At 38.7% G+C, this 27,359-nt stretch overlaps 1 protein-coding gene across 11 annotated transcripts in view; it reads left to right on the forward strand.

The window, feature by feature from the left end:
- The window catches only part of PRMT3 (protein arginine methyltransferase 3), a 54,752-nt gene that overhangs the window by 19,262 nt on the left and 8,131 nt on the right, over positions 1-27,359 (forward strand). For 5 of the 11 annotated variants that reach the window (XM_015286189.4, XM_015286192.4, XM_015286190.4 and 2 more), the window contains 5 exons: positions 4,651-4,729; positions 9,974-10,161; positions 13,057-13,143; positions 26,563-26,613; positions 26,812-26,899. In XM_015286189.4, coding sequence (XP_015141675.1) covers positions 4,651-4,729; positions 9,974-10,161; positions 13,057-13,143; positions 26,563-26,613; positions 26,812-26,899 — 493 coding nt within the window. Of the gene's footprint in view, positions 1-4,650; positions 4,730-7,184; positions 7,543-9,973; positions 10,162-12,261; positions 12,562-13,056; positions 13,144-25,637; positions 25,682-26,562; positions 26,614-26,811; positions 26,900-27,359 lie in introns of those variants that run through there. The other 6 variants (XM_015286191.4, XM_046941575.1, XR_005860034.2 and 3 more) reach the window with 5 other exon arrangements.

Consider the following 27,359-nt stretch of genomic DNA (forward strand, 5'->3'; position numbering starts at 1 on the left):
AGAACACTGGCGAAGTGTTGGTGGCTAGAAAAATGTGCTTTGAGTGTTGTAGGCTGGGAGGAAAAGCCAGTTCATCTAATGAACCACACTATCTGGTGGATAAGAACGGCCAAGTCATAACCTGTTCTGCTAACCAAACTGATTCTATTAGACCAGGCTCTTCTTGTTGTTGGAGACAAACTGTTTGAATGTCCGAATGGGTGAATCTTGTATCAAATCTCACTGCTGGCCTCCTTTATAAAGGTTTCCCTGTACAGCGTTGCCCAATAATCTGTTCCAGGACTGTAAGCTTCTGATGCTCCATCCTCCTTAATCGCCTCAAGTTCACACATGTCAAACCTTTGAAAGCCTTAAGACGTGAAACTACCAATTGTGTTTTAGTGGTTACCTTCTTGATTATCTGCTTTTACCTTAGGAAACCTACAAAGAAGTCTCTTCTTACACAAACTGTAGGCTTACATGAATTATACTTCTAAGCAAAGATACACGTGAAGTATAAATAAGTTTAAAAGAGAAGCTGCTGTGCAAAGTGCTGAAGCTTGCTTTTGGTCAAATTTAATATTTGGCAGGACAAGATTTGCTATCGCTGTACAAAATGTGGCTGTGTTATTGCATGCGTGGAGTTTAGTTGTATAATCATAAGCTTCATAGGCAGCCCATTGAAAGGGTGAATACAAACAAAAAATGTAATGTTTTTGTAGAATGGTCTTATTCAGCTGTGTCTGTTTTAGTCTTTTTTTTTTTCTATCAGTGCTTTTACTTCTGTTTCTGCAGCTAAGAATATGAAGGTAGAGGTTGAGAGGTTTGTTCCCCTGAAAAGTATCTGTAGTTCTTAACTGTAAGGGGTTTGATCGTGAGGGACAGCTGTCTGAGATGGTTGTCTCAAATACAATGTCAGAACACTCTGCATTCTCATAAATTGCTGGTTTATGTAGTGCTGTAGGATACTAAATATGCAGTATTGTCTTAAAGAGTGGAAAAACTGGGAAAGAAACGGATTCTTAAAATAAACCAAGAATGGAATCTTATGCTCGTGTTGCTCAGGCAGCTAATAACCAATTTTCTGCTTCTGTCTTAAGTAATTTTGAAATTATATTAATTATGATTTGTGAGTAGAGGTAGCTTGGATCTTGAGAAAAGTACTAGGAAATGATGTGTCTGAAATACTGGAAGCAGTCTTTTCTACCCTTGCTCCTTTCCCCTATCTCTATGTAGACAAACAGTGATGGTGCTTGGGTTGTTGTTGTTGTTGGTTTTTTTTTAACACTTGCTGGTGTAGTACTACTTTTGTAGTCTTGATATTCTATATTGTTAATATTTGAGAGTGTGTTAGTAGAGGTGTTCTGCTCCTATAAAACAGTAAAATATAGTTTTCAAATTTACATAAGATTTTTTTTTAATGCTGTGTAAGAAGCATGCTAAGTGGCTGAGTACTTTAATTTCTCTGCAGGGTTGTTGGGGTTTTTTTTTTGGTGGGTTTTTCTTTTCCTTTTTATTTTAATAGTATTTTATTTTCTCATGTTAATAGTGAATGTTACTTTGCACACTTCAGATCTGCCCTTTTGGTGTTCTTGTTTGTCTTGCATAAGTTTAAGGATACAACAGGATGTACTGTTGTTTGTTTTTTGCTCTTTTTATTAAATCATACGGTAGAGATGACTACGAGGGCGAAGGCAGTGTGAGGAAATAGTGCTGCAGCAGATCATGCAGAAGAGTTCCCACATAGCTGCTGTTGCTTATTTAAATGTGCCACATGTTTTTGCAGCTTCCTGTAGAACAGAAGGTGATTTTTCACAAAGTTGAGTGGACTCCAGCAGTTGTGTGTGTGTATATTAATGCAAAATTACATTTTATTTCGTAAACTGAAATCCACTGACTAATGTATTCTGTGTACCTTCTGTAGCTTGTTATATTCTGCAGTTTGATAGAACACTTGTAGTTAAAACTTACTTTAAGAAAAAAATGTACATTTTAGACTGACAGGGTTCTCAGCCAGTGGTTTGGTAGGTGCCTTTCATCTTATCACATATTCAGCGTTGAGCCTTGCAGAATGTGGAATACCAGACCAGTTGCACTTGTATTACAGAAAATAATAAAATTCATCTTTGATAAAAGAAGAAAAACAGCAACTCTTACTTGAGTAGGTAAACATTGTTTCTCGGTTCTGTACTTGCTGCATGTGTTTTTTCTCCGCTATTGTAAAAGTTCTAGCAATTTCTGCTGTTCTAAGCATGCTAATACCACGTTTTGGATATATCTGGATTTCACCGATGAAAGAGCTGCTTATACTTGTACTTACAAAGTATTGAATTAAAATGAAAATAAACCTGAGAATGATGTAGTCTACTTGAATGGTAAAGGAAATGTAACAGTACAGGATACTAAGCTGTCAAAGTTCTGGGACTGTTTTACAATCCTGTTACAAAATGCAAGATATGGATATATAAGACATCTTTTATTCCTATTAGCTAAGCCAGGTGCAAGATAAAATTATTAGTATTCTACTCACAGTTTTGTATCCTAGAAATCTCTTTGTACTCATTAATCTTGAGGATGCTAGTATATACTGAAGTGAAAAAACGAACACTAAGCACAGAGTGTTTTTTTGAGGTGGAAACATGGAAGCAAGAATGTTGCCCCACAGCATCATGGGGAGAAAACAGGTATAGTTCTCTTTCCACATGGCACCCCTACAGGTGAGGCAGCAGCCTGTGAAATTACATTCTAAATTGCACCGTAGGTGAACACAGCACACAGAGCAAAATGTTTTGGTATAAGTAATAAATGATTTGATTCAGTACCACTGACAGTTTATGCAATTTTGCAAAAATGCTATATGGAACTGGGGATAAGGGGAAAAACAGCAATGCGAGAGTTGGAAGGGTTTGAGAAAAGGACTGTGAGAATTTCATTGTACTGCTCATTAGAAGGTGCATCTTCCAGACGTTGTAGATAATGGGCATTTCAGACAGGAAGAAATAAGTGAAGATATATCTGTATCTCGTATATCTGTAAAGATGTTGCTTTGTAACTTGCTGACTGTTGGTGTTAACTATTCATAAGATTTGTCCTTGAGGTCGCATTTTATTTTAAAAGCATCTGGAAAGAATTTCTATGAGCCAAACGCATCATATTTTTAGAACTGCAAGATTTAAGAAGAAATCTGTGGTTCCAGTCTGTGCTTTCAGCTTGCTGGAAGCATAAAATAATCTGATGCAGTAGGAGCTCCTGGCCTTTTGCAAAGCTTACAAAAGATCATACTGCTCCCAAAGCAGTAATGTTCGTTCTGAGGTTTACTCTAAGGATTTTGTAAAAGTTAGGCAATAAAGCGGAAGAGAGGGCAGCATTTGGATGAAAAGTGTCCAGTAGAGCAGGATTTCTTCTTTCTCAGGAGAAATAGGATGAGAAAAGGATATTTCTTTAGTTTTCAATCTGTTCTTTTATTGAACATAAAGGCAAAAACAAGTGTGGCTGTGGACATACAGAACTGTAGGAAGAATGGGGGAAAACAGTCTTCACAGATTTGTTTGATTCCTGCTGTTTGGGCTTGTAGGACTGCAAGTCTGAAATCTGGACTTTCCGTTGTCTTTTTTGGTTCTTCCCTATTGTCAGTCAATCTGTACAAATTAAGCCATATGGTTAAGCTGTGTTATGAGCAAAAATAAGTGTTTTACATAAAGTGAAAAAGCCAAGTGTAACCTGGTTGGATTTGTCTGAATTTATTTGGTGTCATATGAACGCACATGAAGTGTGTTGCACTATTCAGCAGGAATCATATTCAAACTTGGAGATAGGATGGTAGTAAAACTTCTGGCTGTATGTCTCTTTGAAATTTGGAATTGACTTAGAAGTAGTTGCAATTTCATGTTTTATTTGAAATATTAATTATGTGTTATGCTCTTCTCTGTCTTGTATGTTCAGAAAATGCCTGACTGAAAATCTGGAAAATTTACAATAAGCTGCTCTACATCACTAGAATGGTATTGTCTGCTTTAGTCTATACTGTAGACTACAACCTTCTCTAAAATTAACCACAGCACCAAAAAACTAAGCAAACGTTGTGCTCAGGAGTTTTATCCTGAGTACATGCTAAGTTCAAGTGCTGCTGTATGACATAGACCATTCAGAGAACCTGTGTCTTTGCAGTGTGATTCATTTCCACCTATCTTTTTGAGCGCTGTCCAGTCTGGTACAGGGTACCACTGGGTTGCAAATGTCAAGAAGGAAGGATACATTCCTTTTGTGTTTCAATAATTTCCTAGGTTGCAATAGTTCTAATGCTGCTTGCAGTTCTCAGTCAGAAAGGAATTTCTTGTTGTAAGTTATTATTATAAAATAATACTTAGAGCTTTTCACTTGGGATTTAAGGTGGACATAGGTAATTGGTGTAGGTGGGTATTTATTGCCTACAGTTTGTTGATTTATTGGATGTTAAGGTGTATAGATGTTAATGTGTAGTGTGGGAATGTTTATCTATTATGTTTTGAAGTAATGATGGTATTGAGATATTCTCTAGGTTCTGGCTCTTAGCAGGGAGTGTGGACATGTAAAGATCTTAAACTGTGTTGTTAAGTCTGTCTGTATACTTATTAAATATGCTAAATGAAAACTGTACTGACTTTTTACATTCTTTCTCTTGTGTGCATACAGGGTTATTTCCTTCTCTTTGAGTCTATGCTGGATTCTGTCATCTATGCAAAGGACAAGTACCTGGCAGAGGGAGGCTCAGGTTGGTGTGCATAATTCTTCTAATAAATTTAGCTCTGAGGGAAAACTAAATTAACTCAGAGACTTGGAATAAGCTATGCATGAATGAGAAAGTTGCCAGTCTAAATGAAAAATGTTTCCATTAGCACAAGCTTCAAGGCATTAATTTACTGTGTGGATAGTAGAAGAGCATTAGATGGGGTATCAAGGTCTCAAATTAATGGTGTTTTTAAGATTTGAAGGGGTTATTTATTCTTAAGCACAGCCTAAATTTTTCCTCCCTACTTCTTTCCACACATACCCCTGCAGATGGGGAAGAAAAAAACACAATGGCAAATAAACTTTATTTTAAGAGTACATTTTTATGTTTTGAGATATTATTTTCCTTAATTGAAGGATTTGGATGGTAATCTCAAGCTGTAATACTTAAATGAGGAATACTTTTTTTTTCCCAGATCCTCTGATTTGGAGAATGAGTGTTGCCTATCTGGACAAATACAGATGTATAAAGGTTTTTAATCAAATTAGGCACTGGGTTTAAAACCTTTCAAAATACATGAAGCTAAGTGGCAGCAATTAGAAAAGCTTGCATTTGTTTTTCTTTCTGTAAATATCATTTGCTGCAAAACTACAAACAGAGGAAAAGAAGTTTTATTCTTTAAGATGTAGTACTATTTGAGTAAGGTACATCTAAGATGAATTCATGATGAATTAAAGGAAAAGTGGATAGAATGCATTCTAGGACAGTGGAAGTGTGGGGAAGATGTATGGTTTCATATGTTCAAAATTATGAATTAACTAATGGAATTGCTTTGTTTTGGTTCAGAATGTTTATCCTGTGCCAGTAGGAATATACTTTTTGGTTGGAGGGGAATATATTCATTGAAGAAATATATTTCATTTTGAAATAGAGTTCTTTTATCCTTTTAAGTAGATTAGATAGCACCATCTTAAGCAATGTTTAAATGCCTGTAAATATTTAGTATGCATGTGGTGCAATCTTGTGCTCTGTGTATGCTTTATTCCTTTCAGTTGATTCCTTTGTGTCAGTATTGTATTTCATATTGACCTTTTCAATCGTAGTCATCAGTCTGTTTTTTTTCCCCCCATTGTGCTAACCATGCGCATAGTTAGTCTCACTACACTGCCTTAATGATTGGATTAATGACTGTGTAACAGTGCTCACTGCAGTGCTTCACTTAGATTGCAGTGAGCTTTTGTATGCTACAGAGTGCAGAAGAAAAGAAGCATTTTTTTAATGCAGTTGTTTAACATTTGGTTGAGATTACTGTTCATGTATTAAAATAGAAGCCATTTGAACAACTTGACACAGAATAAAAGCATTTCAGCCAGATCTGGAGCGCAGTTGTGGTGTGCTCTGTATAGCTATATGATAATCATTTTACTTCACAGTGTAATTATTAAATTTGATGACATCTTCCAAAATAGTAAGGAATTACTTTATGCTTAGCTAATACATAGCTAATACTATGCTTAGCTAATACTTCCACAGCCTTCTGAGTAGAGCCAGAAATTGTTGACTGCTGTAGAAACTATAATAGCATCTTGTTCTCTAGGATCTTTCCATATTGTTGGCGTATTTGCTAGTGGCTTGAGCTTCAACAGTTTCCCTTTGAGAGGGAGAACGTGATGGTTTTGTAGTACACCTAACCTTTGTGGTCTCAGAATTCTCTTGGGTTCTTAGCTGACTCTTTTTACTAGGTGTACTGTATTCCAGTACCAGGCTGGTACTGTCTGGTCTTAAACAGAATGCTTCTTCCTTCAGATGCTTGCTGTTACTGCTCTGCCAGTTTGCATAGCAGGTAAATGGCTGCGCCCAAGATGTGTGCTGAAATTGCTCAACAATCTGCTTAACAAAACAGGTTCTTCTGCAGCATAGATTTACAGCAGCAGTAGTGTGGACACATCCAAATTTGAATGAGCTGAAACTGAGAGCTCATCCTGAACTTAACATCTTAACAGAGAAACTCCTGAGTTCTGCCATAAAGGTTAATTCTGTCTGAAGCCTCTTAGTGTTACTGAACCAAAATGGTTATTTATAGGGACTGTTTGTAAGCTGAGAAAAGGAGTAGGAGCAGCTGTGATTTGGCCAAATCCTTCAGTGACTGAGGCAGGAAGAGAATCCAAATTCCCAGATATGTCTCCAGTCAGTCATATCACGGTTCTTCAGTTCAGCCTATTGGCATACTGAGGAAGATTATGCCAGCCTGTCTAGGGTGATGTGTACAGTATACAATAGCTTTATTTGGGAACATAAAATTCTTGCTGCCTGTGACCCATCTGTTTGTTCTTTAAAGCTGTTTATTTGCTTGAGTGCATATTTTTCCATGTACTTGAGCGCAGTGCATATCAGTTAAGAGTGACATAGGTAAGAAAGGTATACTTAAAAATGTAATACTGTTCACTCGTTCATATAAAGATAGTGTATTCACTTGGAATTATTTCTGCATATCCAGGGTACTACTGTCTTACCCTTCAGTGTCCTGAAATCTGTGAGGCATTGCTAAGGGACAAAGGATTTCCCATTGTGTACTGTTCACCACGTGAGCTGCTACTAGTGACAGATGACTTCAAGGCACTGAGTCGAGAAGGACACAGATGTCGAAGCGATGAATCTGAGAGTATTGTGGAGCATGTGCTTTTGTCCAGTCAGCATTTTGGTCAGCTCATCTTTGAGAAGGAATAATTATCGAATCATAGCCTTTATCAGGAGAAAAAAATGACAACTCTGTCAAGACAGGAAGGTGTTACAAAGCTGCAGAAAAAGCAGGAGACTTTTGGAGGATCAGGGATAATGGTTGAAATTCAGGTTGAAGCAGGTAGTTTTTAAACCTTGACAAAACTCTACTGCTTTTGCATGATTTAGACTGATAATTGGATAACATGCTTACATTCCCAGTCAAACTTGAATGCAGCTTATGCTTCTGGATGTGACTGGGTTGTTTATGGAGCTCAGATTTATTTTTCTGAAGTCAGAACAGGCTTAGTCTGCCTTTTTTTTTTTTTTTTTGTTCTGTTGATGGAATAAACAAAAACTATCAATTAGGCTTGGGCAGCAGTGTTTACCTTTTTCCTTTTTTTTTTTTTTGCTTGCACTTTATGTGATCAAAGAAGTTCCACTGCTAATTGAAGGATTTGCCGTGTGGGTAAAGAGATTTAATAAAATCTGATCTTGGTCCCACTGAAATATTTCACACTTGATAGGCTTAGTAAACCTTTTCCTTAACAAAATATGATGGAAATGTGAGCTACTCTAAGGAGGGGATGTTATAGAATAGTTCATCATTTTTTGCTGTCATTTTTGTATGTAGTTTCTTTACATTCTGTAAGTATTTTCTGTTTCTGGGTCCTTTTTCACCCCTCTTGTATGCTCTCTCTGCATACCTTGCATCCTGTAGTCACTTAATGTTGTTGTCATGCTGTGTTTTAATTTTTGGAGTGTCCGTGGTCACTCTTGGAGGTTTCGAATGCTTGGTGATAAAGCATGTAATGCAGTTCTCACACTAGTAAGCAGCAACATGAAAGCTTTGAGAAGTATGAATCCCTTATTGATGGTTCTAGAAGCTACTTTCAGATACTTCCACCACATGTTGATTTTTATGCATATGTAACTGCTGTCAGGTGTGTTGAATCAAACGATTTATTTCAAACAAGGCAGTTTGAATGTCTCCCTGTTCTGATACTCATTGAATTACCTTCTTACTGCTGAGTTAACTGTAGGCTGTTCATGGAAAAACCTTTTGTTTTCAGCTCTCATCTGCGAAGTGAGGATGATAGTTTACCAATGTGATTCTATTTTAAGCTTGATGATTTTTATTTATTATTTTGTTTTAATCAGATTGTGAGAAAAATGACAGTGCGCCCATATTTTGCATAAACTAGTAGATTGAAATGTGCGTGTGATTTTTTTTTTTACTCTAATTTAACCTCTCCATATGAAAAATAGCTTCTTTAAAGAACAGTTATCTTTATAAAACATTTTTTCTGCTAGGTTAAACATACTCTCACAGTAGAACAGGATAATTCCAGTTTACTATTTCTATCCTCAGTATTTTACAAGGCAAAAAAAAGTACTGCCTTTCTGACCAGTGCTTTCCCCTATGCTCATTTTGATAAGCTACAATTTCAAGCAGAGCTGAAGACGAAGTTAATTTTACAGTTCACTAGATTTTTGGGGAGGAAAAGAGAAACTTTACTTTAGTTTTATTAACACTGTCACATTGAGTATCAGTAAAAAAATAAAAAAAATAAAGTGCTTAATAGGAAGCATTTTGCTCTAAATCCAGATTAAAAAAAACTAACTTGTGTGACTTGGAAACATTTAAAGCTCTAACGGAAAAGGGGAATTTTCTTCGTGAAAAGAAGCCTAACTTAATACAAGCTTTAAAATGAGCTTCTCTTTAAAATGAGCTTCTCTTAGTATTCGATAGCACTTTAGACAGCCATATTTATAGCAGCTGTTCTATCTGTCTTTTCCAATCAGTAATGGATAAGGAATTGATTATCTTTCCTGTAGGAAGCTCTTAAAAAGGCAAATGTCAGCTTTCCACTACTGTTTGGAAAAGCTGTGAATAGATGGGTGTTCTGAAAACATTCCTGCAAGAAGAGAGCACAGATGTGAAGATAATGCAAGAATGATAGGTATCGACCTAAAACTGGGGGGAAGAATTGGTGAGGAGGTAGTCTTCTGTCATTTGAGTTCCTGTCATACTGTTTGGATACAGATAGAAGTTCCTCTAATTTTTGGGAACCTGGAAGTCATTTTCAGATTGTAAAGCATATATCAGCTGAACACAATAAGAAACATGAACCAAATACTTGAGGGAGAATATTTGCTCTTCTCTGAAAATAAGGTCTTTTCTTGCTACTGCAGATTCCTCACCTGAATTTTCCTTTGGGTTTCTATCTAGAAATTATTGAATATATTTCAGGACAGTCTCTGTATAGAAGCCAGAATAGGATGTTCAAAAATATTTTCATCAAACATGAAAATTTCCATTCATGTCCTGGCAGTGGGATTTGACTAAAAGAGATCTTCTCCTAAGGAGTAAATACTGTTATCAGAACAGTGTGGGAAAGTGTCTAGTCTCCTCTGTGGACATATACAGAAAAGAAAGCAGCGGAAAAAGTCTTGTCTAAGAACTGAAAAAAGTTTTTGTCTTTTTAAATGTTTATCACTTAGAGAGAAAAGGAATTATGCATGCCTAAAAATGAAATTTCACTCATCTGTTTGTTGTTGTTACAGTTTATCCTGACATTTGCACCATTAGCCTAGTAGCTGTAGGAGATATGGATAAACATATAGAAAAGCTACTTTTCTGGGAGGATGTATATGGCTTTGACATGTCTTGCATGAAGAAAGCTGTAATTCCAGAAGCTGTTGTGGAGGTGCTGGATCCAAGCACTCTTATATCTGAAGCCAGCATCATTAAGGTACTGTATCAGATCATTCTTAATATTCAGTAGTCAGATTAGAAGTTTCATTTTATTATTTGTGGGGAAGAGAGCAGATATATGGACCTACTTTGGCATATCAGAAATTCTATAAATGCTGTAAGGTTCTTGATGTTAAGACTGTATGACTCCGTATTGATTGTTTTTTTTACCGAGTTTAAACAAGATCATAAAGAGGCCTTGTAGGATAGAAACATCTAAACATGATATTTTCCTCTATCAAAAATGAAATTTACTTGCGTTTCAGTAAGCTACAAGGTGCATAATTGAAGTGGAAACTAAAAACAACAACAACAAAAAACCAACAGACTTTTATTCTACTTTCCTACCCTCTTCAGTTAAGTTACTGCATAGAGTTAGAGACTGACTCCTTAGCTGTGTCTGTGAATAGTTAGCTGGCTGTGAAGATCTTGAATTGCAGCACTATTCACTGTCACCTATGGCTTTCTTCAATGAAAATAGCAGTGGTGAGACTGATAATCCCTTTAACATGAATCATAGAATGGCCTGGGTTGAAAAGGACTTAAAAGATCATTTAGTTTCAACCTGTTCCTGCCATGGGCAGGGTTGCCAACCACCAGGCCAGGCTCCCTAGAGCCACATCCAGCCTGGCCTTGAATGCCTCCAGGAATGGGGCATCCAAAACCTCCTTGGGCAACCTGTTCCAGTGCTTCACTGCCCTCTCAGCGGAAAACCCCCTCCTAATATCTAACCTAAATCTCCCGTCTCAGTTTAAAACCATTCCCCCTTGTCCTATCACTATCCACCCTTGTAAACAGCTGTTCCCCCTCCTGTTTATATGCACTCTTTAAGTATTGGAAGGCCACAATGAGGTCTCCCCGCAGTCTTCTCTTTTCCAAGCTAAACAAGCTCAGTTCCCTCAACCTTTCCTCATAGCCTCACAGGAGAGGTGCTCCAGCCCTCTGATCATCCTAGTAGCCCTCCTCTGGACCTGCTCCAAGAGCTCCACATCATTCCTGTACTGGGGACCACAGGCCCAGATGTGGTACTCCAAATGGGGCCTCACAAGAGCCAATTAGAGGGGGACAATCACCTGCCTCTCCCTTCTCATCTACCAGGACCCTCAAGTCCTTGAGAGGTCTGCTCTCAAAGGATTCTTTGCCCAGTCTATATAAACACCAGGGAATAACTAATTTTGATCTTCTTCTACATCTCTTCTTTTTTTTTTACTTCAGGGTCCTTTCCTTGTAGTAATTACAGATAATTCCTGATAGTAATTACAGATGTCTTAGATTTTGTTAACTGAGCTTGTTTTTACCAAACTACCTTCATAGTCAGTATACATGTCCCTTTTAACATATATACAATTATGAGCAGTCCCTGGCCAGCACAGTTGCATGGGCTTAGCAAACTTTTGCATTGTACAGCATTTAACATAATGGTTCTGCTTAATGGTTTTGTGCTTACTTATTTCAGTAACAATCATGGTTTTTAACATAGACTAAAGTCAGTGTATGTGCTTGTTTGCTTGGAATTACAGTACAAAATAGTAAAATTTATGAGTTGAGCAACAGTGGCATTATAGGTAAATTGTTTTAATCAATAGCCATTCCACAAAACAAATAGACTGTATTTTTGAGGGAAAGATTAAAAATGTTCCAATTCATCATAAGCTTAGTATAGACAGTATCTTAATGTGCTTTCTTATACTAGCTAGATCTTGTTTTGAACAGCTTATAATGTAATTTTCAGGAAGAAAAATATTCCCTAAAGAAAGACAAGGTAATGTAAAGAAAAACTGACTAATAATGTATGAAATGCTTTGTGTCAACAGGATGTGACATCTCTGGATAAAGCATTTTAGATGAGTATGTAAACTAAGGACCTTCTTACAAGAAAAAAAAAATAGATTTTATTTTTTAATTAACTGAAAACAGGTTGTTTTTTTTAACTTCTAGTATTTGATATTTAAATATTTAAAATTAAAAAAAAAAAAGACTTTGAAATGCAGGTTGTAATTGGATCTGACAGTATCATCATTATCCTGGATGCTGTTGTTCTGTGACTATTTGAAAATACAGAAGCTGTTCTCTGCTTCCTGTGTTCCTTCTCTTCCAGGCCTTCGTAGGCTGCAGGAAGGAGCCAATGGGAGTCTTGTTCAGTTCATCAAAGGACCATGCAAAGTCCTGCAGGGGGAAGGAATAACCCCTACACCAGTGTAGACTGGGACTTACTGGCTGGAATCCAGCTTTGCATAAACACAGTTGGGTGTCCTGATTAAGCCGAAGCTGACCAGCACCACACCCTCTTGCAGCAAAGGCTGTCAGATGACAGCCTTGCAGTCTGCACTAGAAGGCTGCTGCCAACAAGTCAAGGAAGGGAAGCCTACTCTTCTCCTCGGTCCTAGGGAGCTTGATGGTAGGACACTAGCCTCAGCACTGGCTCCTTAGTGCACAGGCATGCTGGGTGTACTTGAGGAAGTGTAGTGATGGGCTACCAAGAAGATGAAGTTGACTGGAGCTGAATCTACCACGCAGGGATACAATTCCACTTAAATAAATAAATTCCTCAGATTTATTTTTACTGATAGGATGATTGAATGTTGGCCCAGATTGCCCAAGGTGCTGCTCAGAATACCCATATGTATGACTCTGAATGGTGCTTAGTGTCAGCTATGGGAAGCTGTTATTACCTAAAAGCAACTTTCTTGAATGCTGTGAGCTACAGTACCAAACTATTACTCCTCATTGTGTCTTGAAATTGTCATCTGGGAGAAGGGATCTTCAGGTATCAGTGTGCATGTATAGTTGGCTCTTGCCATTTTAAAAAGCTGTGTTAATGTTGTCCTATAGTAGGTATCTCAATTTCTATTAAGCACTGTTACTGACAGAATTGTTTTATTCCTTTCAACAGCATATTGACTGTAATGCTGCATCTACTCTTGATTTAGAATTCTCATCGGAATTCACCCTAACAATCAGAACAAGCACAAAGTGTACAGTAAGACAATTTTAATTTTTTCATATGTGGTCAATAGAACCTTTAATCAATGCACTGTCTGAAATTAAGCTTCACTTTTCATCGTTCCATGCCTTGAAACTTTAATTTCTGTATTACAGAGGTGTGACATGAGCCTTCTTTCTAAAAAGAATTTAAATTCCTGTAGTATGATGACATAGTACAGTATAAGGAAGAGAAGTATAGCGTACAGGAAGTGGAAACAGGGTTGTGTAGGCTGGGAGGAATATGGGGCTGTTGTCCGTGCGTGTAGAGATGGGATGAGGAAAGCCAAGGTGCAGATGGAGCTGAACTTGGCAAGGGATGTGAAAGACAAGAAGGGGTTCTACAAGTACATAGGCAGGAAGAGACAGGCCAAGGAGAGTATTCCCTCTATGATGAAAGGTAATGGAGAGAAGCAGCCCTGCGGAGAAGGACTTGGGGATCCTGGTAGATGAGAAGCTGGACATGAGCCAGCAGTGTGCGCTTGCAGCCCGGAAGGCAAACTACAACCTAGGCTGCATTAAAAGAAGAGTGGCCAGCAGTGGGAATGGTTTTAAACTGAGACAGGGGAGATTTAGGTTAGATATTAGGAGGGGGTTTTCCGCTGAGAGGGCAGTGAAGCACTGGAACAGGTTGCCCAAGGAGGTTTTGGATGCCCCATTCCTGGAGGCATTCAAGGCCAGGCTGGATGTGGCTCTAGGGAGCCTGGCCTGGTGGTTGGCAACCCTGCCCATAGCAGCAGGGGAGTTGAAACTAGGTGATTGTTGTGGTCCTCTTCAACCCAGGCCATTGTATGATTCTATGATAATGGGTCTTAGTATTGTTCTTTTTGCTGTTTTCTAGACCATTCATTTCCTGAAACACAACTTTTCTTTTCAGACAGATTGTTAACATTATGCTGAGGAATGAATTGGTCACTGTTCTCTGAAGAGATTTTTTAAGTTTAATAAAAATAGTAAAAATAGATAAACTACATACACTGGACTACCTAAGTTGATTTTTGGGGTTGTTTTCATAGAATCATAGAATCATAGAATCGCTAAGGTTGGAAAAGACCCACAGGATCATCCAGTCCAACCATTCACCCTTCACCAATGGTTCCCGCTAAACCATGTCCCTTAACACAACATCCAAACGCTCTTTAAACACCACCAGGCTCGGTGACTCCACCACCTCTCTGGGCAGCCCGTTCCAGTGCCTGACCACCCTTTCAGAGAAGTAGTATTTCCTAACATCCAGCCTGAATCTTCCCTGATGTAGCTTGAAGCCATTCCCTCTCATCCTATCACTAGTCACCCGAGAGAAGAGGCTGACCCCCAGCTCACTACAACCTCCCTTCAGATAGTTATAGAGAGCAATAATGTCTCCCCTGAGCCTCCTCTTCTCTAGACTGAACAATCCCAGCTCCTTCAGCCTCTCTTCATAAGGCCTGTGCTCCAGACCCCTCACCAGCCTTGTTGCCCTTCTCTGGACACGCTCCAGGGCCTCAATGTCTTTCGTACAGTGAGGGGCCCAAAACTGGCCACAGTACTCAAGATGCGGCCTCACCAGTGCTGAGTACAGGGGAATAATTACTTCCCTGTTCCTGCTGGCCACACTATTTCTGATACAAGCCAGGATGCCGTTGGCCTTCTTGGCCACCTGGGCACACTGCTGGCTCATGTTCAGTCTAGCGTCAATCAACACCCTCAGGTCCATTTCCTCTACACAGTCTTCCAGCCATTCTGCCCCAAGCCTGTAGCGTTGCCTGGGGTTGTTGTGGCCAAAGTGCAGGACTCGGCATTTGGTCTTGTTGAATCCCATCCCATTGGGCTTCAGCCCAGCTATCCAACCTATCCAGATCCCTCTGTAAGGCCTCGCTACCCTCCGCCAGATCAACACTTCCAGCCAGCTTGGTGTCATCTGCAAACTTACTGAGGGTGCACTCAACGCCATCATCCAGTTCATCAATAAAGATATTAAACAGGACAGGCCCCAGCTCCGACCCCTGGGGAACACCACTTGTGACCGGTTGCCAGCTGGATTTAACTCCATTCACCACCACTCTCTGGGCCCAGCCCTCCAGCCAGTTCCTTACCCAGCCAAGAATGTATCTGTCCAAGCCATGATCTGCCAGCTTCTGCAGGAGAATACTGTGGGAGACAGTGTCAAAGGCTTTGCTGAAGTCTAGGTAGACCACATCAACAGCCTTTCCCTCATCCACCAGACGGGTCACTAGATCATAGAAGGAGATCAGGTTGGTCAAGCAGGACCTGCCCTTTGTGAACCCATGCTGGCTAGGCCTGATCCCCCGGTTGTCCCGCACGTGCTGTGTGATCTCCCTCAAGACAATCTGCTCCATAATCTTCCCCAGCACTGAGGTTAGACTAGCAGGCCTGTAGTTCTCCGGATCCTCCCTGCAGCCCTTTTTGTAGATGGGAGTCACACTGGCAAGCCTCCAGTCTTCTGGCACCTCACCCGTCAACAAGGAGCGCTGATAGATGATGGAAAGCGGCTCGGCTATCACCTCCGCCAGTTCCCTCAGCACTCTCGAGTGAATCTCATCTGGTCCTATGGACTTGTGGCAGTCCAGTTGGAGTAGCAGGTCTCTGACTGTTTCCTCCTGAATCGTGAGGGGTTTAGCCTGCTCCCCAGCCAAGACTGCCAGGTCAGAGAGTGGAGAAACCTGGGGATAACCGGTCTGTCTTTTAAAGACAGATGTAAAGAAGGCATTCAGAACGTCTGCCTTTTCCTTATCCTCAGTGGTCACATTCCCAGCCTCATCCAGTAAAGAATGGAGATTCTCTTTGGTCCTCCTCTTACTGTTGATATACTTTTACAAGTGTTTCTTGTTCCCTTTCACCCCAGCAGCCAGGTTGAGTTCAAGCTGGGCTTTCACCTTTTTGATTTTCTCCCTGCACATCTTAACAACCTCTTTGTATTCTTTCCGGGTTGCCCGTCCCTTCTTCCAGAGGAGGTAGATTCTCTTTTTCTCCTGGAGCCTCAAGAATAGCTCCCTATTCATCCACACCGGTCTTCTTCTGTGCCGGCTCATTTTGCAGCTCAGGGGGACAGCCTGCTCCTGCGCCTTTAAGACTTCCTTCTTGAAGAGCAACCAGCCATCTTGTACCCCTTTACTCTCTAAGACTGAGCCCCAGAGGACTCTCCCTACTAGTCTCCTGAACAATTCAAAGTCTGCCCTCCGGAAGTGCAACGTAGCAGTTTTGCTGTTCCCCCTCCTGCCTTCACCAAGAATCAAGAACTCTACCGTGTCGTGGTCACTCTGCCCAAGACAGCCCCCAACCTCTACATCTCTCACCAGACCTTCTCTGTCTGTGAACAGTAGGTCTAACGGGGCAGCTTCTCTCGTAGGTTCTCTTATCATCTGCATCAAGAAGTTGTCCTCCATACATTCCAGAAACCTCCTAGACTGCTTCTTCTGTGCTAAATTGTATTCCCAGCATATGTCAGGAAAGTTGAAGTCCCCCATGAAGACAAGGGCCGGGGATCGCGCAGCTTCCGCCAGCTGCTCGTAGAACAACTCATCTGTCTCTTCATCCTGGTTTGGCAGTCTATAACAGACGCCCACCAGGATGTCTACCTTGTTGGCTCTTCCCCTGATCTTAACCCATAAGGTTTCAACCTTATTTTCCCCAGTCATAAGTTCAGTAACCTCAATGCACTCTTTAACATAGAGAGCCACTCCACCATCCCTTCTTCCCTGCCTATCCTTCTTGAAGAGTTTGTAGCCATCCATTGCAGCACTCCAATCATGGGAGTGGTCCCACCATGTTTCCGTAATGGCAACTAGGTCATAGTTTGCCTGCTGCACAATGGCTTCTAACTCTTCTTGTTTGTTGCCCATGCTGCGTGCATTGGTATAGACACACTTTAGCTGGGCCTCTCTCCTCACCCCTAATCCTATTATTGCTCCCCCAGGCCCACCTCTAGCAGGCCTGGTTTTATCCCCTTCCCCCCTCATGTCTAGTTTAAAGACCTCTCTACTAGTCCTGCCAGCTCCTGGGCAAGGATCCGTTTCCCCCTTTGAGACAGGTGATACCCATCTGCAGACCTCATGCCAGGTGCCGAGTAGACCGCCCCATGATCAAAGAACCCGAGATTCTTGCGCTTGCACCAGCCTCTCAGCCATGTGTTTATGCAATGTGTTTTCCTGGTTATTGCATTATCTTTCTCTGCCACTGTAGGAATACCTGCAAATACTACTTGTATGCCTGCATTGCCAACTAACCTCCCCAGCCCCCTAAAATCATTTTTTATAGCCCTCAGGCTTCTGCCAGCAATCTCATCGCTGCCAGCCTGAACTATCAATAACAGATAGTAATCAGAGGGGTGGATCAGACCAGAAAGTTTCCTGGAAATATCCCTGACCCGGGCCCCAGGGAGGCAGGACACCTCGCTGGGGTAGGGTCAGGCCGACAGAGCCCTCTGTTCCACTCAGGAGGGAGTCACCTACAAATTTCTTCATCATTCAGTATCTGTTAATCAGTGTTTGTTTTCTTATTATTTTTCTGATTATTTAAACCATCCCATATTTCTTTCTGTAAGTGCCCATGCAATTTTCATTTTGTATTCTGTGTTCCATTTTTGAAATGAAGGATGTTAATTAGATATATTTATTCAACAAATTTTGTGCATGCATCTGAGTAACTTTAGATGTAAAGACATTGTGAGCGTGTTTAAAACAAAAATTAGGCATTCCAACTATAATAATTAGTGTGGTTAAAAATGTTTAGACTGATTAGTGTGTGGGATACCTTATTGATTTTACTTGATTCATGGGTTGCTTTCTTTACTGGAGCTGTAAAGTAAAGAATCAAATAGAAGGATTTTGTGTGGTATTTTTTTTTCCCCTCTGGAGGATTTTTAATGAAAGGAGTATAAGCAAAAAGAAGGGTGAACATTCTAGTAAGTTCTCTAAAGGTGAAGCTCATGAGACAGTAGGTCTACTTGGCAAATCAGAGGGCTAGTTGAGGAAGAACAGTTCTGAACCAATGGAAGAAGCTATGCAAATAAAACATCATTGAAATGAAAATCATTGGAGGAACTGTCATGTTTCTCAGTCCAGCCTATAAGAAAAAGTCTTTTCTTACATATGTTTATTTTTAATATGCTACTCTTGCTTCAGTGATCCAAGGAAACAGCTTCACTTCAGATAATCTATTTCAGTTGGCTGGTTACTTGAGAAAGCACAGGAATATGTTCAGAATGTATTACTTTGCATGAAGCCTATCAAAACCTTGGAGAATCTCTAAGCCATGCTACAAACTCGGCTGTATACCAGTTATATCATAGTTCTGTTGCTTAGGAGCATTTAATTCATAGCAACTTTCATGAGAAGAACTAGGAGCCACAGGCATAATGCAAAGTTGGCAATTGCTTTCTCCATTTGTGTTTTTCCAATCTGAACTCTTGAAATAAACTCTTTTACTTTAAATCTACTTAAGTTTTTGTCAATTAAGAAGTGAGCTAGACTGATAGTTTTTATTAAAATAATATATATCTAATCTATGATTGAATTGGCAAGACATACAAGTAGAGCAGTGGAAGGCAGACCAAAAAAAGTAGGTATTGAAAAGCTGTTGAGTTGTCATCTATTAAGTCTGTATAATGTGTTTGCCTGGAGGGTTATGCAGAGTAAGACCTAAAAGTGTAACTAATGGTGTGAATACAACAAAATCTTTCTTCCGAGGGCTAAGATAGGCTGAGGTTGACTGGGAATTTTTTGGAGAACCAGACCGGGAACAAGAAAAGGTAGAAGTTTTGGCACTACCTTGACTCTAATTTTGTTCTTTGTCTCCCAGATTGGGTCCTTTGGTATAAAGGAGTGGTTATAGGGGCCCAGAGTTGTACTGATCCTTCTGCAGTCCTTTCTGTCCTGTAAGAGAAAAGTAGACTCCAATTACTTTGTTTTATATTGTACATTTGGGTTTGCATGAAGCTTAAACTGAGAAAGGTTTTTAGACTTTGTATAGAGGAGGTATGGGGAATGAAGGCAGTGCAGCTGGGGTAAAGATGGAGTACAGATAGACAGTCTATTTACACTTTGCGTGTCTATGTGAATCAAACATGTGGGCTTCTTCTGATACAGACACAAAGAATATGTTTCTGTGTAAAGAAAAATAAACCCACAACAATGTCTTGGATGCCCAAGTCAAATTGGTTTTGGATGAGTCTGCATGTAATTTCACACTGCTGCATTTGTCAACACAGTTGCTGTACAGAAGGGTGCATGTGAATTTATCACCAGATTAAGTAAAGACACAGTAATATCTGTGGTTTTATTAAATGGAAATTACTGATTTTATTGTTCATTCAAAAATCCTTCCTGTTGCAAAATAACTATTGTTGCCTAGGGGCAAGGTCAGCTTTGATTTCTGACCAAGCTCTAATAGAATCATGGGTTAATTTACTTAACTTGGACGCTTCTTGAATAACTGATTAGCAGATGGAAATTGATCCAAATTCTTTGTGGTCTTTAATGCTTGGATAAAGTAAAATCGTTTATTTCTTAAAAATCATTTTTCCCTAGCAATAGATATTTACAAAAATTTTGTTTCACTTCTGTTCTCCTGGCAAATGTATTATGAATATATAAATCCAGATACATACACACCTGAATTTTGCGACTTCAGGGGAGAAGGTGAGGGAGTAGGTGGGAGAATGGTGTGTTTGAAATTTTGCAGTGAATGCAGGTTTTAAAAAATGATCAGAACTCTGTAAAGTATCTTACTCTTCATCATTTAGGTTTATTGACGGTTAGAGAGAAATTTCCACTCTTTCTGTGATGAATTGTAGAAGTTTAGGTGGGGGTTGACAGTTCATCCATCATATCAGGCTGCCTAACCTTGCAGCAAATGAACAATACAAGTCCATTATTTATCTTGAGAATTTTGAGGGAGGTGCTTTAGGATTGCAATTTGTCCTTTGAAAATAGCATCTGATGTTTTTCTGGTTTGCATCTGCTTTTGGTTTCTACACAGAATCATAATAATAGAATCATAGAATGGCCTGGGTTGAAAAGGAGCACAATGATCATCTAGTTTCAACCCCCCTGCTATTTGCAGAGTTGCCAACCACCAGACCAGGCTCCCCAGAGCCACATCCAGCCCGGCCTTAAATGCCTCCAGGAATGGGGCATCCAAAACCTCCTTGGGCAACCTGTTCCAGTTTGTCACCACCCTCTGAGTGAAAAACCCCCTCCTAATATCTAACCTAAATTTCTCCCGTCTCAGTTTAAAACCATTCCCCCTTGTCCTATCACTATCCACCCTTGTAAACAGCTGTTCCCCCTCCTGTTTATATGCTCCCTTCAAGTATTGGAAGGCCACAATGAGGTCTCCCCGCAGCCTTTTTTTCCAAGCTAAACAAGCCCAGTTCCCTCAACCTTTCTTCATAGGAGAGGTGCTCCAGCCCTCTGATCATCCTAGTGGCCCTCCTCTGGATCCACTCCACGAGCTCCATGCCATTCCTCCCACAGTACTTAACTGTGCTGTTTTTTCCCCTCTTTTTTAAATAGTCATATAAAGCATTTTACCCTTGTTTACAAAACAAATTTCACAAAATTAACAGTTGTATGCTTTGTATATTTTGTTCTTCAGTTTCCTACCTGAAGTTCATTTCAAAGTAGCTTATTCTCAGCCCTTTCTCTGCTGTATAAGTGTGAAAATGCATTTGATTGTCCTTAGAGTGTCCTAGTGCTGCTATCAACAACAGTACGAAATTCAGACCAGCATTTTTGTCAAGATTTTGTCAAGACTGCTTCTTTAGCTTGTCTTTAAAAACCAGATGTGTGAAAAGGTTAGGTGCACTGGTATGTATTAATATTTTGTGAATCCTACAGTAGATCAGCTACTAGTTTGCACTGTTATCTGGGCTATGGGGCATGGGTTTGCATGTTGCATCATTCCAAGGTACTACAGCGGGTGCACAATAGACATTATTCTATAGAGATATATCAGCAGTGTGGAAAGCATTGTTGCTTTTACTAAAATTGTTTTTGCAGAAGCATACACCAATGAGAGGTAATTTAGCAAGTATACAGAGCAAGGAGTTGTAGCCTCAGCCGGTTGCAGCTTGCAACGTAGTGCTAATCGTTGAAGAAATTAACTTTTAGCTGGCAGTCTGCTGCTTCTTCCCATCAACCTGTTTCCATTTCTGCAGTGACAGTCATTAAGTAGTAAAAAGTGACAGGAATCAAGCTAATAATGCAGTCTCTTTACCAACTAATTAGTGCATTTACTTTCATTATGACTTGGAACACCCTAAGGACCTCTAGGAGAGGCAGCCCTTCTAATTTCAGTGGTAAGATGTTTAATATCTCTAAACTCTCAGTTTTTTTCCCCTTTAGGAGATACTATTTGAAATTGTTTACTTTCAGCCTCAATAGAGAAATTGACCTCTTAATTTATTTATACTTGTTTCTTTTGAGTTGTTTGATATATGGTGTTTAGTGTTTCAGAAGTTATTTTGGGGTGAGAGGCATCTAAGCTTTCCTCAGAGCAAGTATTCATGCTTCCTTTTTTTCTCTCCTATAGTTTGCCACTTAAGACACTCTTCTTAGTAGTATCCTAGTGATGTCCTACAAGTAGTAAGATTTCTAAGACTGAAGACAATAAAACCACGAAGCAGTTACTTGGTATTGTTGTATTTGATAGACTCAAAGCACTTTTAAGTGTGTGTTGGCTTTATTTCAGTCTTACAAAGGTAATGGCCAAAAATAAATTTAATTAGTCTGTGAGAATGTATTTTCGTGGTAATGAATTAGGGTTTGTCACTGCTGATTTTAATGAGACATCTGGCTAATATCAGCTAGTAGATGCTGCTGGGAAAATATTACATTAATTGTATTCTGAGTTGATCACTGTGTGTGCTTTTGAGATAAAATATAATGGTGATTACTCTCAGTGTAGAAATCAATTTGACAAACTTACTCTTTTGTTTGCGAGTGTTTCCCCTGTGAGTCCATCATGGTTGATCTTTCCTAGCTGAATAACAATATCCCTTGGGAAGAAAATAGCAGTATCTCTTCATTGCTCCCGGGAGATGTTGACAAAGAGCAGGGGATGTGTATAAGAAGTTGGAGGGAGGAAGGGGGTGAAAGAAGGGTAATGAACCACGGGATGTGACTGATGTATTAAAACCATCAGGAGAAAAAGGAAATTAAGTTGTCTTGAAAATTGTTTTGGGTTAGGAAAATCTACGTTTAAGTCTTCTATGTTAGGCAGTTCAGTCCCTTAGCGTCCAGTCTTGTACTTGTGATCCAAAAATGAGCATTAGCATCTAAATCTTAAGTGAGGAAAGACATTATTTAGTTGTGAGTTGGAAGTCTGGCTTTGGGTACTGCTGCAAAACACACCTTGAATGTCTGATGCCTGTTTAAAGGAAAGACCATGATATCCTGTTACAAAGCAGGATTTGGCCTTATGATCTGTTCACTTACTGGTAATCTCCTCTTCAGTGATATTCAGATTTGTATTCCTTTTAAAACAAACGAACAAAAAAACCACTCCCTACTAAAAAGAATTTTTATTTTTTTATTGTGATAAAAAGGCAGCAGCTCTGCTGCATGGATTACAAACATTCCATCTCCGTGCTTGGATAAATTCCATCAAAAGTGCATTATCTCCCAATTCTGTGGCCAGCTGTCTAATTGTATTTGTTGTAGCCACTCACTGTTGGAACATGATGCTAGTGAAGAGCAAGAATGATAAATTACTCACTGTAGGTGATAGCGATGATGATAATTTTTAATTTCCTTGTTCCTAAGTGAATTGGTAAGGTTGCCTTTGAGTTCCCATAAGGAGTTAAGCTATCTCATTTGTTTTATCCTGTTAAAAAGCTGCACAAAACAGACTGTCATTATGGAAAAAACCTACTGTTCAGATATGTCCGAATTAAAATTTGATCTCTTCTTCCCATTTCAGCTAAGGGTTGTAAACTGAAGAATATAAGTGAAGAATATGTGCACCTATTGCAGCTCTAAAGCTTTTATGATCTTAATATGTTTTGTACATCTTATATGAATAAATGAAAAATTAGGTTCAAGATAAATCAGTTATGAGGGGAGAAAATCTGTTGAAGAAATCAGTTGCATTGAGAGGAAGTGCTTCATTTACAGTTCATATGCTTGCATGAACACCTTAGAATGAACACTTTAGAACCGTCAATGATCGAAATAGAATCATAGAATCATAGAATCGCACAGGTTGGAAAAGACCTTAAAGATGGGTGAAGACCTTAGGCTATTCTTAGAATTCTTTGTCAAAATCTGTGTTGGATGAAACTGAGGAGAAGTTACTGGATACTATAATAATTTCATGAATATATTTTTTAAATTGTTGAGTAAACTTTTGCTAGCCTTTGCATCTCAGTAATTCAAATCTGTTCCTAAGTATTTCTTTTGCTCTGTATTTAACCTTCGTAGGTCCCTAGCTAGTTGTGGGGAGGTCCCTAGCTAGTTTATTCTGAGGTTGAGGTTTTTGTCCTCATGGCTCTGCTTTCTTTCCTGGTAATCTACTTGAAAACAGGAAGAATAATATTTCTGCATCATTTTTTATATTTAGCATCCTTTGAGGCTAGAACATGTGTCTAGGTAGAGTTTTAGTTATCTATTACCAGTTTAAAAGCCATCATTTTTGTTGCATGATATTCAAGAGACTGGCATTTGAAAGATTCTGCCAGAGAAGTTCTTGATGGTTGATGCCTGGTGAAGTTGTAAATGATCTGTCAAAGGCTGAGCAAAAACAAAACTGCAGTGGAAGAAATAACTGTTATTACGCTTAAAACAAAAGAAACCAATGCAGTGGTTACAAAACATCACCTAACATTTACAGCGACATTATTGTCTTGTTACTTTTCTACACTACAGACTGTAGTGTACAGATTTGTAAAGACTACAAATCTTCTTAAAATTACTTTTAATGAAAGGTGTAAAAATATTTTAAAAATCTGGCCAGCCCTTTATTTCATTTTAATATGCTCTTGTCCATGAGATTACTGTGCGTGTGCACAGTGATTTTTTTCTTTACCTTTTTGCTGCTTAGCTCTGTGTTTAAATTTTACTACGAAAGGGAAGGATTTACTCTTTCTTCAGTCTGTAGGCACTGGAAATTGCTTTCTTTGTAGTAGTGCATATTGTGAATAACTGTTGTAGCTTCTGCAATGTGTGGTACTGTTCTAAAGTGAAATCACCCTGAAAATGCTTTGAGCTTTGTACTTTGAATTATTTCAGTGAAATGCGCTTAAATATAGAACATGTTTCTTGTGCATTTCAGTAACAGAGCACCAACCTCTACTTATAAATAATAGAAATTAAAATGGAAGAGAAGTTATATATATGCCTGAAAAGATTGTAATCAAATAGTTTTGCATTATTTGGTGTTTTGACTTTCTGATTTCTTCTCTGGGTACCACACTATTGAGGTACTTATCAGAAGCTTGAAACTCAGTAGTGAATTTCCAGGACTTTGACTTTGCTGTGAGGAATAACTCTGGGGGACATCTGTGAGAAAGTAGATCAAGTAGTATTTTTAAATACAGTGTAGTTATTTTTGAAAGTGCATAAAGTGAAATGTTTCTCTATAAACTAAGACAAAAGGTGTTTTTATAAAACCTGTTTTAGATGTTAATGTTTTTATTAGTAGTGTAATGTAATTTTATGGAAAAATGAGTGCAAGTTTGAGAAAATGCCACTAGTAATGAGCATTCTGTTTGTTCTGAGCTATTTAGACCAGTGATTTATTAAAAAATAAATAAAAGCACCACCATACAGTTTCAAATAATGGAATTGTATTCTTGTTCTCAGTCTGTTCTATGAAGTGATTTTTTTTTTTAATCTCCAGATGATTTTGATAGAGTTACTAATTCTAAGACCTATGATAACAAACATTGGTTTGGTAATATATATGCAAGTCCTCATCTATGGAAAGTAAAAATAAGAAAGAAAATGTTACTTTGTTTTTTGGCTCAGTAGTTGTAGGAAAATTTAAGATGGGAAGCTGTTAAGCATTTGAGAAAAGAATATTTTCTATTTTGCTACTTATCAAACTTACATATGCAAATGCTCTGTGCACTCCCTCTTTCTTTGGTATGAGGCCAAGTGATTTCTGTTAAATGCCAAAATTTAAATTATTCTGCAAGTTTGATATTAAGCTTGTTTCGTAGTGGTAAATACAGACTTCCTATATCAATGGCTTTGTAGTTGCAACAAAAGCCTTGTGTTCTTTTTTAAGTCTTTTTTCTGGCTCAAAATTATTTCAGTTTCAGTACTGAAGGGAATGGATCCATTTTAAAATGCTGCAAAAAATAATTTAATGAATCAATGGAGAAAACGATGTAGAATCCCTGGAACCCTGCATATGATAGACCTTATGTTGTCTAATTATCACTGATACAGCCTCTTGATTTAGATAATCAAGGGCAGTGTTTTAGGTTTTTGAGTTTGGGAGAACATTAATAATGCAAGGAATTAAGTTATTTGTCCTTATTCTTTACAGAAGGCGTACAAAGTCCTCTATCTCTGAGCACAGGAAACAAGCAGGTAGCGGGGGGGATGGTTTCTTTGCTTGTAACTGAAGTCTCCTTTCAGCCTGAACCTAATCCCCTAAAAATGTTTGTCTGGGGATGTTTTCTCGGGGTAGTGTGTCAGATATTACTTCTTGCTGCCAAGTGCCTAGCTGTTTGCATCCACCCTAGCTGTGATATGTCTTCTTGGAGTTTGGGGCACTATTTTTGCTTTCTGCTTGAAAATATGACTTGGTAGTCTCATTTTCTCTGGAAGCCAGTTTTTTTTTTCCCTTCAATTCTTAATGCATTTTTGTTATCTCAACCTTTATCTTCCCTTATCCAGTAATCATATCTTAAGTTCTGTTTACAAGCATACCAACAGTATTGATGTAATGATTGAGAGGTATCTTTATGGCTTAGATAACTGACTAGTATCCAAAAAAGATTCTTCAGCGGTAACAGTAGTCTTGGTGGGTCAATAAAACTTTGTCAAACTTCTCGATCTTCACTGAAAAAGGCATATTAGAGACAAGGATATAATTCAGGATTCTCAGCACTGAATGTGTGATAGGACCACTTGCTTAAGGGATGGAAGAGTCAGCAGTTCCAACATCTGGTATTAATTTGTCATGAAGGTCCCTTAGTGTCTCCTTGGTTCATTTCTGAGCTTTCCAAACTTCTGTAGAGTGCCATTACTTAGTCACCAAGCTAAAGCAGGTGATTCAACATAAATGTTTTATTGCTTTAAGATGTATTTGCCACTATGTTGTCTGTTCTGGACTTAGCCTAGAAAAAAAAAAAAACAAAAATGAATTAGCTATCATTCAGATCATGCATCCATAATTTGTTATATATTTGTTATATGTTTTTTTTTTACTGTCATTCTTCATCTTATTTGTATTTTCTTTACTACAGGCAATTGCAGGTTATTTCGATATATTTTTTGAGAAGGGATGTCACAACAAGGTATGTGGTGGTATGCATTTTAAAAATAACTTCAAGAGAAAATACTTTTTGAGCTCTTTTTCTATGTCAAAATGTTTGGCAGCAAGTCTGTTGTGCTGTAGCATACACTCATATGCATGTGTGTTTAGTAATTGATTGATGTAGTCTTATATTAAAAATGTTGTTCTCTAATCAAACTCTTGAACTCTTCCCATACAGGTCTTGTTTTCAACTGGTCCCCTGTGTACCAAAACGCACTGGAAACAAACAGTTTTTCTTCTGGAGAAACCAATTCCTGTAGAAGCAGGTATTTAAATTCAGTCCTTGTGCAACAGCAGTTGCACTACACTGGTATTATCGTTAAATGTAAATCTAAAACATTTCAAGAATTATGTAAGCATCAAAAAGGATTAGTAATAAAATCTTTCAGCTACTCTTTAGGTTTTTTTTGCTTAAGCAAAACAGTAGGCAATATCTATATATTCCACAAAATTAATGGCAAATGTATACGTAAATGGGCATATGTCCGATACTGATATAGTACCATACAGTGTTTTTAATGAGAAATCTTACTTGTGTTTCAAATGACTTTTTTCTGATGCAAGAAAAATTTAAGACCAGAGTGCTGCTGTTAATGTTCTCTTAATTTTGATGTTAGTGGTGTTCTTAAGTATCAGTAATGGCATGGAAATTCTTGTACCGCCTGTAAACTTTGCTGTACTTGTTAACATGAATCATGAGTATGTGGGTGAGTCTTGCACCTGGAG

This window comes from Gallus gallus, chromosome 5 (genome assembly GCF_016699485.2).
Source record: "Gallus gallus isolate bGalGal1 chromosome 5, bGalGal1.mat.broiler.GRCg7b, whole genome shotgun sequence".
NCBI lineage: Eukaryota > Metazoa > Chordata > Aves > Galliformes > Phasianidae > Gallus > Gallus gallus.